This window comes from Thermobia domestica, chromosome 18 (assembly GCF_964235325.1).
Source record: "Thermobia domestica chromosome 18, izTheDome1.hap1.1, whole genome shotgun sequence".
In the NCBI taxonomy this organism is placed as follows: Eukaryota; Metazoa; Arthropoda; class Insecta; order Zygentoma; family Lepismatidae; genus Thermobia; species Thermobia domestica.
Window position 1 is genome coordinate 58,741,884 of NC_137471.1, and position 14,154 is coordinate 58,756,037.

Below are 14,154 nucleotides of genomic sequence, written 5' to 3' on the forward strand. Positions count from 1 at the left end.
CAATGATATTCAGCTCTGTTTATTCTTGTTTTAACTGTCAACTCATGCAGAGACTGTTGTCTTTTCGTTAAATTTACATTCCCCAGTCAGTGTTTACAGTGAGTGAGTGTTCACTGACTGGGGAATGCAGAGCAAACGAAAGGACAACAGTCTCTTGCATGAGTTGACAGTTAAAACAAGCATAATCATGCTTGAATATCATTAAAATGCAAACAACAATGAGTACTTACGGACGTTTTGCCAAGTGTGCATTTTGACCTTTCTCGCCTTCTGCTGATAGTGGGATTCTTCGCCATTGCTGCTGTGGGTAATAAGACAGTGAGTCATAATAGAGGAAAGAAAGGAGCTTGAGAGCCTTGACTGGACTAGCCATTCCTCGTACTTATTTTACTTCACAACAACGAATTTCCAGTTGAATTTCTGAATAAAACACCTCCTAGAGTGTGACGTCATTCCTTAATACTTTGACCCTTTCTGCTCAAAAACACAAAACGTGCTTTGTTGTGTGTTACGGTATGCTAAAGGAGTAACTATTCCCAAAATTTCAGTGTTTTTTTTTTAATCCAGGCCCATTGGAGATATTGGGCAGTAAAATATGCCAAATTTGCATAATTCCCCAACTTTACGATATTTTTTGAGACCTTTGAGAGCAGCTTCAGGTCTGCAAATTTTTGAGTATAAACCTATGTCCTCGGATCTACATATACACGCAAATTCAGAACTCTAAGTCAGTTGCTTCCTCTTCCCTAACATGTCTTCAATGTCCAAAAATGTTGCTAGTGAAGGCCCTGATTTCACTCCTTTCAAATGGTTTTAGACAAAAATGTTAAGAGAACAAAGTTTTAGCTATGCACAAGTTAGACACGCCCAGCAACTTTCAATTTGCTAGGACAAATACATGCTGAGATATTCAAAACAACGTAAACACCTGAAATCGAGAAAACGCAAAATGGCGGCAAAAGCTGCGTCGATACGAGATGTTTTAAAAATAATTAATTGTGGTTTCGGAAGTACCCTGATATAGTATAAACATTCATGAAAAAATTAATTTTTTTTTTTTTTTTTTTTTTTTTTTAAAGGTCGAGCGGCAATTTTTCTTTTTTCTCAATCACTTGGCATGGATGGACCCTCCAGTTTAGAGTTGAATGCCAGACATTCCTGTGCATATTGCTGTTGTATGTCATACAGAAGAGTCCACTGAAATATAGGTTTGTGAGAGACCTTACATGCCTAAATCCAGATAGTGTGTCATCCATAAAGTTTCGTGGTGTCCTTCAGTCCTGTTGGAGAAGTAGGCTACACCCAAAGAATGTGATCAGCTGTTTGTTTTGTATGGAAAATTTACTGAGCAATTTAAAGATGCACTTGCTGGGTATAAGTTGACCCTGAGAGGCTGGATTGTTTTTCACAAAACTGTTGGATGATTCGGAAGAATTTAAAGATTTGTTGTTAATCATACAGAAGGTTCTGGTTTTGTCTCATGAACAGGCTGCTGTCGAACGAGTCAACAGCATAAATAAAGTTCTGCTTGTTGAAAATATGAAGGAAAAATCATTGGCCGGGTTGAGATTGGTGTATGATAACATTTCCCATAAAGACCTTATTTCAATCAACATCACAAAAGAAATGCTGCATCATGTCTTCCATGCAAGGCAGCGCTGTACGCAGATCTGGAGAAAATAAGGATTGTTGAGTGAGAAAGTCAAGTGCAGAGCAAGAGGAAAGAGATAAGTGAAAATGTACAGCAGGTGCAGAGAAAGAAAAGGAAATTGATGGAAACAAGTGAAGCAAACCAGCTTGCACTTGAAGCAGAGCAGAAGTCTTGCTTTACTTTATTGACAAAGTCAAATGCTATCCTCAGAGCACCTTCGCTAAAGAAGAAAGAGATTATATCTATAAGTGAGGAAATCACACAACTCCATACTCAATTGAAAAACGTAATATTATTCCTGTTTTCCACTAATTATATCTGTCACAATGTCACGCAATAAAGATGCCATGTACGAAAAATAGATTTTTGTTGTTTGTAAATTTGTTCGGTGCACGATTAAAATGTCATGTAGAAAGAATGAAAATATATGTGCTGGATGTGGGTGGATCGGGTGGCTATAAGGGGAATTGGGAGGCCATAAAAAAAAAAAAAAGCACATTACCCTCTGCTTTGTGTATTTAATTATTGTGTATTAATACTGTACTTCCATTAATATTCACTGCATAAGCTACTGTACTTTTCATTTCACTATTGTGAGTTTTGAACCTACAGTTGCAATCCTACTATACCTTCCTGTGTCGAAGTTCTGGAAATTTGGTGATTTGTCCTGGAATTTTTTTTGGGAAAGAGAGTGGGAACCCTGTAATAATAATAATAATCTCATCTCGGGTCAGCAAATCTCTCGATAGGTTTGATTTGGTTTGATGCAGCTTTTCACTCTTCCCTATCCTGAGCAAGACTTTTGTAGCTTTTATTCTGTATATCTTGTATTATGTGGTCTGTATATTTCAATCGCGACGTTCTTCCAGGTGTTTTTCCTTCTATAATTCCCTCCATAGCTACTAGTATGATTCTCCATCTCACATGATGTGTCCAATCATCCTATCTTATCTTTTCGAAATATTCGTCAATACTCTTTTATCTTCCGTCACTTCCAATACTCTCTTTTTTTTTTTTTTTTTTTTTTTTTTTTTTTTTTTTTTTACCTTATGCGCCCATTTAAGCTTTAATATTCTTCAACAGACTACATTTCAAAGGCTTCTATTCTCTGTTTTTTCTCAGCTAGTGCCAGTGTTTGACATCCATGCATTCCTATACTCCACACATGTGGTTTCAACAGCTTTTTCTTCAGTTATATAGCAGTGTTTCCCGTTGGTTGGTCTGTTTTCCTTCAAACGGCTTTTTCGCCTGATCTATTATGGATTACACGTTTTGTTTGCACCGGCTGCCGCTTTGTATTTTACTCTCCAAGTAACAGAAGTCCGCCAGTTCTTCAGCAAGTAATCTCCTATATTGATGTTCATTTCTTTTTGGTTGTTTGTTTCCTAGCACTGCTCATAACTTTTTGTTCTGCTCTTTTTTATCTTCATGTTGAATTTGCGGCTAAGTGTCTGTTGCATATCGTTTAGATCTGTCTTTAATTTTTTTCTTCACTGTCTGCCAACATTACAATATCGTCTGCAAATCTAATCGTGTGTATTTTGTAAGCATGAACAGTTATTTCTCGGGTGTGAGTGTCCTTGATTTCTTTTATTGCTTCTCCAATGCAAACGTGAGAGCATCCTTGTCTAACCCTTTCTGAACTGCTGCCTCTCTCTCTCCTTTTACCTCAGTTGTTGCCTTTTGTTTTTTGTACTTCGCCCTTTATAATTCATTCCTGCTTATTCAGAATCTTGAACATTTTGTTACATTCTCATACGCTTTTTGCAGGCCCACAAATGGTACGTAATTTTCTCTTTCCATATGAATTCATACTTATAAGAGTCCCTCTTAATGCAAGTATTGCTTCCCTTGTTCTTGCTGAAATCTAACTGATCATCTCTAGTACTACTTCTGTCTTGGATTCCAATCTTCTATGGATTATTTTTGTTAAGATTTTTGAAGCATGAGTAAGCAGGATTATCGTTCTGCGATTTTGGCATTTCTCAGCACCTACTGTTTTTGGTATTGCCCTCTTGAAAGTCGGGAGGCAACTGCCCTTCTTCATAAATGTCGTTAATAATTTATACAATCTGTCCTGCACAACTTGGTGTCTCGCATTTTGTATAATTTCTGTTGGTATATCTCATCTACCTAGGTACACCTAGATTTTTTCCGTGTTTTAGGTTTCGAAATGCTTTGTCGTACTCGAATCTGAGTATGAAGTCTCCTCTTGTCGTACTCGAATCTGAGTATGAAGTCTCCTCTTATCCTTCTACGCTCTTTATGTTTTCTATTGCTTCTAATCGTTTGTCGCTTTCATAAAGCTTTTCTATTTTTTTTCTTCTTCATTTTAACTTTACCTCCAGCTTTAGTTATGGGTCTTCTTTCTTAATATTTTAGTACATTGGTCTTTGTTTTCCATGGTTTAAAGTTCCTCTTATTTTTCGTATAAGCCACATCTACTCTTCCTGTGTTTATATCTTTTTCTATTTCTTCACATTGTTGCTTTATCCACTCCTCTTTGGCAAGTCTATATTTTTGAATAATGTGATTTTTTTTTTTATTATTTTGTGGTGCTTCTTAACCCCATTGTTATTGATGTTTTTCAACTTTCTTTTCTTACCCATTAAATCCAAAATTTGCTTCGTGATCTTTTTTGTGAGCTAATGCTTTTTTTGCAGTAGTAAGCAGGCCAGTTTTTATGAATGACCACTCGAGCTCGCGGGTAAGCAGTTAGCGCACTCGCCTTTGGAGTGAGAGACCCAGCTTCTATTCCTGGGGGGAGCTCATGTAATTCAGATCCTACATTAACCTGGGTCCAGGTCTATATAGCTTCATTGCTGACAGGAACGCTAAACCAAAATTAAATCAAATCAGATGAATGACTATTCCTTCTTATTTTCTTCCTTCATTAGTTTTTGTGCTACCTTATATGCTGTTTTTTTTCGCGTAACTTTCTTGAATTTCTTTGTTCTTCGTCTTGCCTGCATCAAGTTGTCAATTTTTCTTCTTTTACCCTAACTTATTAAATTACAACTCACTCTTCATTATGATGGAATTGTGGTTACTGTCCACATCCGCTTCTGGGTAACTTCCACGATTCTTAATTTGGTTTCTGAACCCCTTCTTAACGAGTATATAATCTATCTGCTATCTCTCGTTCACCTTCAGTGCTTGGGGTCCCTGCTTCGATCCCAGCTCGCGCCGTGTGGACCTTGTGCTGGACAAACACCGTGCTCGTGGGTTTTCTCGGGGTTCTCCCGTTTCCTCCCACTTTCTTCATTCCATCATTTCACTCATCTCTCATCATCACCGTCTCTTAACCAGCATAACCGTGGGACGTAAAACTTAAGATTTCATTTCATTTTCATTTATCTGCTATCTCTGTAGATAGAATATTTGCTACTCATATACCCTGCACTTATGTTTCTTGAAGGAAGTATTTGCTACTACTAGCTTGTTTTTCTTGTAAATCTAACGACAAGAAGAATTCTTTCTTCTGGAGAATTCTTTCTCCTTTTTAGAAATTTCTACTCTCATGCTAAATGTTGTTGGGAAGGTACAGTAATGATTATTCGTTGTCTTTCACCGTTAGGAATGCACTTTGCCAATACTCTGCCGGGTTTTGGGATTGTGGTGGCTCAGTGGTAAAGCGTGAGCATAGCATTCACCTCCGGTGCATAGAGTTCGTGGTTCGATCCCAGCTCGCGTCAAGTGAGTTTGTGGTTTACAAACTCCGTGTGCGTGGGTTTTCTCGGGGTTCTTTCGTTTCCTTCCATTTTCTTCATTCCACCATTTAATCCATTTCTTATCATCACCTTTCTCCTTTAGTCTAGCTGGCATAACCGTGGAACGTAAGTCTCAAAGATTTCATTTTATGCCCGTTTTTTGCCGTTGTCCACTGGTATCGTAGGCACGCCGAAGCCTTTTCTGTGGACCAGGATCCTCACTGAGAGGACCACATTCTACAGGCCAAAGTATCGTTGCTCAGGACTCACCCCTAAGATTAATGTGCGGTTTCCTAACACACCCGAGTCCCTATTCGAATATCGTTCCGATTCATTTGAATATTAGTCAGACTTCGACTGTAAATAGGGAAATAATTCTGGCTCATTTTAAATTCACAAACCAGACGCGTCGGGCTTTAAAAATACGTCATTGCAGACCTCTATTTTTTATTTTAGTATTATAGACTTCTAACGTCAGAATTGGTCAGTAATAAGTTCTATCTTAGTTTACTGTTTCTAATCTCTATTTTTTTCCTTATATAGATTACATATAATTTTATTGAAAACTCTTTGAAAAAATACGTAAAAAAGTGTGTTGTTTTCAATATGTTTTCGTAACCATAGATGTATATAACACTGAAATAAACGGTAGACTTTATAGCAATTCGTTGTAATGTGCTTTATATCGACATTTTATTTATTTCTTACAGCTCCTGAATGTAATTCGAGAGAATAACGTTGTGATTATTGTTGGTGAAACAGGAAGCGGGAAAACAACTCAGTTGACACAGTATTTACATGAAGATGGGTACAGTAGGTATGGTATGATTGGGTGTACTCAGCCTCGGCGAGTGGCCGCTATGTCAGTAGCAAAGCGAGTATCAGATGAAATGGGAACACAGTTAGGAGAAGAAGTTGGTTACGCCATTCGCTTTGAAGACTGCACATCAGATGTAAGTATTCATTATCGTTTTTGATTTTGTGTTCCTCGTATTCAATAGCCTGAAATAATATATCAAATATAAGTCACTGAAAAAACTATACAGTTCAAATAATAGTCACATGTATGTAGCAATATGATTTTAATTTAATTTAATTTTATTTATTTTTTTTTAAAGATTTCCTACGATGCTTCGATAACTGATTTTTACATATCGATCATGTGCGGCTTTCACGTACGATTTGTGCTTAAATGGTTAGCATTATGGGGATCGATTTCCGGTGGATGTACACATTTTTGGATCACATTTCAGCTGTAACACTATTAAGAAAATGAGAACTTAACTTATATTGCGTCATTGTCCTTATTTTGTTCCGAGACAGTTTTGATGGACATTACCATCTTCATCATTCAGTGAATCTTAAAGCTGCAGATAATTCACATCCCTAATTCTTATTCATTGCAGTTGCAAATTTCTGCTATAGAGGCGAAATTATTCCACTGTATTCAAGATAAGTAAACTATTTTATTCTTCCAATTCACTTTTCAAAAATATCTTACTTCTAATGTAAATGTAAATGTAATGAATGAATCCGCGCCACTAAATATTATAAAATAATATGCATTGTAAAAGTAGCAAGGAAAAGTAAGATATTAATGTATACACAATGCTTTTACATAAATTTTCTTTGCTAGAACATGTCTCGGTACAAAATAGGGACAGTGACTTAATAAGATAGTCTCTCATTTTGTTAATTAAACTGTTTGCGTAAATTGTATACCTGAACGATATCAACTGCATTTCTGAAGAAGAACTCACTAGAAATCCAAGAACTCAAATGTTTGTCAATTGGTCACTATATTTGTCAATTGGTTAGGAAACTCGAAAGCTGATCGCCGCAGAAACAATAGTCTATTGGCGAATTTTACCCTGTGCAAAGCCAATCAGGCAGCATTATTATTACCGACCTTCTATGATCTTGTTTTATATTATCCACCCACCGCCTTCGTGTACTTATGAGTTCGTTGTTGACAAAATGAGGGTGTTAGATTTATTCTTGGCTCGCTTAGATTATGAGCTGCCTCACCTCATCTGATAGAACAGTGGCTTCAAGTCTTTCGACTTTTTTTTTTTCCAGAAGAATTGGAGACTGCTGAGTGCCTTCGTCAAGATATATCGTTGTATCTTTGTACTTTTGAGGCAGAGGGTCAGGTGACAGTTTGGAAAATGAGCTCCATTGTAGTTTTATAAGAGCGAATAAAGTGAAGCAGAAGATACGAAATTAGCTTAGCTTCGGATTTAAAGTAAAGAACATTTGGTGTATTTCGAAAATAAAGAAATGTCCCTTAGCTTCAGTTTTTTGAGATAGAAGCAAAATTAAAATGGCAGTGTTTACACATTCTTACGAATTGGCGATAACTGGTGCATCACTTCAGTAAGAACGATTGTAAATCGAACTGGTTATCAATCTTGGGAAGGAAGTTGGGCAGATCCATCTGAAGACAATTTAAGATGTTCCAGTGCTACTCATAAAGATATAGTTTCTTATATCGAGAATAACAGCGGTGAAGCAGAGGATGTTCGAGGCAGTTGAAGTCGTGCAGTTGGTTTGTTCGCTGGAAAATGTTACAAAATTAATTGAAATTCTGCATGGCGAGATAAATTCGTGGATTTTAACGAGACGTTTATTTTAGACATCGTACTTTGGACAATTTGAAGAATCGTTATTAGGTTGTGCGTGCTGTTAAATGAACTCTATGCTAAGCTTATTGAGAAAAATAATAGTATTGAGTATTGAATTAGATTGGAAACAGTTGATAGTAAAGTAAGGGGAAGAAAAATCTTGTGTGCCTTTGACGCTCATATGTTAGTTGTAGGTTTCCTGATCATTATTACGATAAAGCTTTGGCTCCTAGGAGTGTATAAGACTTATATAAGAAATTATGATCAGTTCCAGGAAGAATGTGATGTGATAGTACTTGTCTACTAGTCATTGTAGTGAAAGTCTTCAAGTTTGTCATTTGAAAGCACATTTTGCTTCAGATTCCGTTAAAGTTCGTAAAGAAGACGTGGTTGATGAGAGTGAAATAACCATTTCAGTGCTAGTCATCTACAGCAAACCTAATAATGATCTTAGTGTACCAGTTTGTGCATTATGCGAACTCGGGTCCGATAACCCGATGAGCGGTCTCGGGTTTGATTCCCGGTGGGAATATTCGGTCGAAAAAGTGTAACAGCTTTTTCATTCCAGACATCCTGAATGAGGTTTTCCTGGGTTTTCCTCATTCATACCAGCCAAATGCCGGGCTGGTATCTAACAATGATTCCAGGCAACTTCCTTCCTTTCCCGTTCTTTTCTTCTTCCCCAATTCCCCGGATAGTATAATTGCTAAGGAACGTCACCTCTCATATGTGAAGGGCTGACGTGGCCATAGTTGCCGAATGCCCAAAAGTCTTAATCCTTACCAATATTGTTATTCTTAATCATATTGGAAAATTGATAGCTAATGTGCAAGTGTTTAGTTGTGTTAAACTTGAAAATAACATTATAGATCTATGTTCAATATCCTTGTTATTATATTAGTATGATTCTTTGTGCACTGAATTTTTAGATGTTGGTTTATACGTCCGTGTTATTATTTTTTTATTTGTAGTCAACCATCATCAAATACATGACAGATGGTATTTTGTTACGGGAGTCGTTGAGGGAGTCCGATTTAGATAATTACAGTGCGATAATTATGGATGAAGCTCACGAAAGATCCTTGAGTACGGATGTTCTCTTCGGACTTCTAAGAGAGGTAAGGAACTTCTTAACTTTATTGTTGACTTATAGTATAGACTCATAAGTGTACTAAAATATATTGATATGATTACGCCTGTAATTTGCTCAACTGTCTGTTTTGGTTTCGCTTATTTTGATCAATTTGTTATAAGTTATTTATTATGTATTAATGTTATTCTTCAAGTTTGAAACAAATTCACCATTTGTAACGTTGACTTCACATCTGTATTTAAGCTGTAGTTTTTATGTACGAGTATTTTATAACGTTTCTCTTAGCAACACTATCAGATTTATTTGCAACCTGTTTTCGAGATAATGCGAAATCCTTGAAACAGGATATTCACATTTTATATCACTTACACTGTTTTATACTGGCTTGGAAATGCAATTTTTCTTGGAAATACAATTTGATCTGCCATTCCTGGATAATATACCAAAGACGTTCGTACGAGGTAGTGAAGAGAAATATACATACATATTATTGATAAATGGAGGAAATAACGTTTTCTTTTTTATGTCCGCCAAATCCTCTCTATAAGTGCGAACTCAATGATTTAGAAAAAATGAATCAGCTCCACTCTCTTCTGGGATGCAAAGGGAGTAATTTTGAAACAGTAAATGGAGAAACAAGTGAAAACAATCACTGTATCGTATTTAAATCTGCTGAAAAATCAACTTCGCCCTGCAATCAAGTGTAAACGACGAGGACTTCTGTCCTCAGGTGCCGTCCTCCTACGGCATGACAACATCCGACTGCATACTGCCTGTTTGACCGTTGAGACTATCGATGATATCAAATTTGAGTGTCTCATTCATCCACCCTATTCACCAAACCTTTCCCCAGTAACTTTCATGTGTTTTGACCACTCAAAGAAGCGATGGAAGGCAAACATTTTAGTAGTGATGAAGAGGTAAAAAATACGGTGCATGAGTGGCGACAATCTCGACCAAAAGAATTCTTCCAACGTGGTATCCGTGCACTTCACCGAAGCGGTGGAATACTTGCATTCAACGTCAAGGGGACACGTTGAAAAATAAGAGGTAAGATTTCCTTTTCATTGTTACATTCTAACATTTATTGCACTTTTAAGGTTTTCATCTGATCCTCCTTCGTATATAGGGTTCTCCAAAACTCCTGTAACAACCGGGATTGGACCAGAGGCTTGATTCATCAGAAGTGAACGCTCTACCTCTTAACCATAGGTCAACCGCGGTCAATGAACCATAGGAAACAATAATTACTTATCATCTGCTTATAATACAAAAGTATTCCTGCTTCCTGTCACTCTCGGTATATATATTCATTACTAACCTTAAGATACAGCGTCATCCATTTCTTTTGGAAAATCCCAAAAGAGTAGTTTAGTGTAGGTTGATCTTCCTTTGGACGAAGTTTTTCAAAACGTTTTGAAAGAATTCTCCAGACATCTTTATAATTTTGTTCATTTTATAAGTATTTTTGTAGTAACTACAAGTGATTATTATAATATGATTTATGATTCAATTGGAAAAATAGGAACAAGAAAATATAAAACAATAGTACACATACTTTTATTTCGTAAAGGTTCGTATATCATGGTTATGTAATATTCACTGATAACATCGTTCTCTTCGCAAACAGCAAGCAACTTCTGCTTGATATAATAGAATAACTTTGAAGAGCAAGAAAGTCGTTTTGAAATTGAAGAAAAGACTAAGATGATGTTCAATTTGTTCAGTGATTTATTCTTTTCAGATCCATAGTTCGTTGAGACTTTTTTCTCTTTAGTTCATACGTCTAATCAACTTGTCGACGATATTCGCTGTATGAGTGATAGTACTTTAGTATCCAAGTGGAATGATCGTAAATCGCACAGAATCAATAAAAATGTATCTACAGCTCAGAAGGTTATGCGGATAGCGGATATACGCATCTGTATAGGCGTCTATTTTGTAACTGACCATCCATCAGGACAGAGTAAATACTTGTTCTGATTGACATATAAACTCTCATCAGTTAATGAAATAGTAAGGAACAGATGACTTTACTCTTCACTCTGGAACGCAGTAGAAATATTTACATTCAATTAAGAAAAATTTACAAGCCTAAGAGATTAAAAACAGGGTTTGATCTTAGCAGTCAAACTTTTTTTTTTTTTTTTTTTTTAATCAAAAGATCCAATATATTTCAATAAAAAATTTTCTTGTAGCCTTATATCTGTAGCCTTATTGTATGTGTAACCAAACCCAAACTATCACTTAACTCAGTATGATGTCCTTGTTCTGTAAAAAATACTAAAACTAGATTTAGAGACGGTTCAAAAATCTTGTGGCCCCTGATCCAAGATCCAATATATTTCAATCAAAAATTTTCTTGTATGCCTTATATCTGGAGAACTACGTATAGTGTAGCCAAACCCAAACTATCACTTAAATCAGTATGATGTGCTAATTCCGTAGAAAATACGAAAACTCGATTTAGGGGCCATTCAAAAATATTGTGGATCGCAATCTTTTGATGCATTTTTTTGATCATTCCTAAAATTCTTGGCCAAGATCGCAATCTTTTGATCTTTTTTTTTTTTATTTTATCTTTCCTAAAATTCTTATTTTTTCTTTCTTTCTTTCTTTCTGGGGCAGCTCAGATCACGTGCGTGGCTCAGAAACTTCATAGTGGAAATGAATTGCAAAATGGTAGGAACTCTGACAAGATCGTAAGAACTTCCACAAGCAACCGTCGTCTGCCTTAGACAGATCAAGAGGGTGGCGTTTAAAATATTGTTTCACAGTTTCTGTTAGTTTTGAAATTCATACGTCTATATCAGGAAAAGATGGTACAAATCTAAAGACAAAGACCCTGTACTATATACAACGTGCAGAGAAAAGCTAGGCATTTTTGACAAAAACGACACTTAAAACTGAAAGTTTATTTCTCATATGGATTTCAGCAGTATTCACAATGCATGTTTCAGTCTTTAACTAATTATATTCAAATATATATCACGATAGTAGCGGAACATATTATTTCACGATAAAGAGAAATATGTAAAAAGTCATGCACTTTTGTTTTATTTATTTTCGACAATTGATTACAGAGAAAATCAATAAATAAAAGTAGATAATTAATTATTGAATTTTGGACAAAATCATTTCTAATAATGGGGCCGGGGTGGCTCAGTGGTAGGGCGATTATCTCTGGTGCATGGAGTCCCTGGTTCGATCTGAGCTTTGTGGGGAACAAACACCGTGCGCATGGGTCTTCTCGAAGTTTTTCTCCGTTTCCTCCCACTTTCCTCATTGCAGTATTTCATTCATTTTTCATCATGTCCGTCTCCTTTAGCTCACACGGCATAACCGTGGGACGTAAAACTCAAAGATTTTCATTTGTAATAATACATACAGCCAATACAATGTTGTTTCCGAGCAAACAAAGCACGATTAATGCATTAATAATTGTAAATCTTAAGCATAAAAATGTCCCCTCAAGATAAAACGTTGTCGATGCAGTAATAACTTCGTATCCTCATACATCTTCTGATTTTTGTATGTACAGTACATCACACTCCATTTCAGTAAATATGTTTTTTCTATAGGCTATTCTTGATCTCACTTTCCGTTTCTTGGCTATTATTTTGCATTCAGAGATGTTTTGTGTGAATATATCGTATCGAGTATATATTCTATAAGCTTCATTCTTCTCTTCTTAATTATGATCTCTTTTCATGTTTATCTATTTCCCGTAGCACTTCTTAATTTATTTTAAGTGCTGCCCAATTAAGCCTCGTAAATTTACCCTAAACCACCAGTTAAGTAACTACCAAGCTTACTTATAATTCAAGGATATCTTCAAGATTTGTACCCTAACTTTCTTAAGGGGCCGCGGTGGCTCAGTGGTAGAGCGTTCACCTCCGGTGCTTGGGGTCCCTGATTCGATCCCAGCTCGCGCCGTGTGGACTTTGTGGTGGACAAACATCGTGCTCGTGAGTTTTCTCAGGGTTCTCCCGTTTCCTTCCACTTTCTTCATTCCACCATTTCGTTCATTTCTCATCTTCACCGTCTCCTTTAGCCTAACCGGCATAACCGTGCGACGTAAAACTTAAAGATTTCACTTCATTTTCCTAACTTTCTTAATCTTTTATGTATTTTAGCGCCATGCCGAAAAAATAAAATATAATATAGTTGCTAGAGGAACACGTAATACAATATGGTGTGAATAGCTCTGTACATCGGAAAATTGACAGATGGAAGTAGCTCATAAAACAAGGGGATGTTCTGGGGATTTGTGCAAGGGGATGTTCTGGGGTTAGGACTTAACAAACTAAGCATTAGGGATATATGCTTAGTGTGCAAATAAAGCAAAACTCGTCTAAAAAATAAACAGACTAGAAAAGGGGAAGGTAAAGTAGGGAAGAAGATGATTAACGATTAAAAACGAACCTGTGACTTAGTACCTGAACTTGATATTTACGGCTTTGTGACCGCTGTGACGTTTCAGAATTAAGAAGCAGACAATCGTTTATAATTGAGCTATGGAACGCTGGAATTTCTTTCAAGTTAATTAAATGCTATATAAGCTATCTGGGTGATTTCTTTGCCTTTTCGATTTCCAAATCTCAGGATGGATCTTCAAATGGCTCTTTTCTGACTAATTCTTTGGAAATTGGCTTGGTTAGCGTCTTAACGAGACTTCAGTTTTCTCCACTCCATACAATTGGTTAAGCTCAGACTCCAGTACTCTCCTTCCTCCACTGGAACCACTTGGTTTGGAAAACTATTCTCTTTCTTACGCTAAGACCGTGAATCTCTCCTAGTCGTCAATCACCAATCCTCTCCGAAATCAGGAATCCAAGCTATATATTTAAACTATCCAAAAGTCAAAACAAAAGCGCAGCATAGAAGTAGATTTCCTAACAAGAAGAATCGACTTTCGAAACCTTAGATATTGCTCCTATTAAATCACACTCAGAGAATTAAATTACAACAATTAGATAAACCTAAAATTAAAATAGATGATCTAATTTCTGTTTCTTGGATCCGCGAATTGAGATATCTTCGGAGAATGTTAAGAAATAGTGTGATTTATATACT

At 36.3% G+C, this 14,154-nt stretch overlaps 1 protein-coding gene across 2 annotated transcripts in view; it reads left to right on the forward strand.

Moving 5' to 3' along the window:
- Nucleotides 1-14,154, forward strand: part of Prp16 (ATP-dependent RNA helicase l(1)G0007) — a 107,712-nt gene that overhangs the window by 28,206 nt on the left and 65,352 nt on the right. For both annotated transcript variants that reach the window (XM_081745334.1, XM_081745333.1), the window contains exons 12-13: nt 6,072-6,314; nt 8,957-9,103. In XM_081745334.1, the coding sequence (XP_081601460.1) occupies nt 6,072-6,314; nt 8,957-9,103 (390 nt within the window). The remainder of the gene's footprint in view (nt 1-6,071; nt 6,315-8,956; nt 9,104-14,154) is intronic.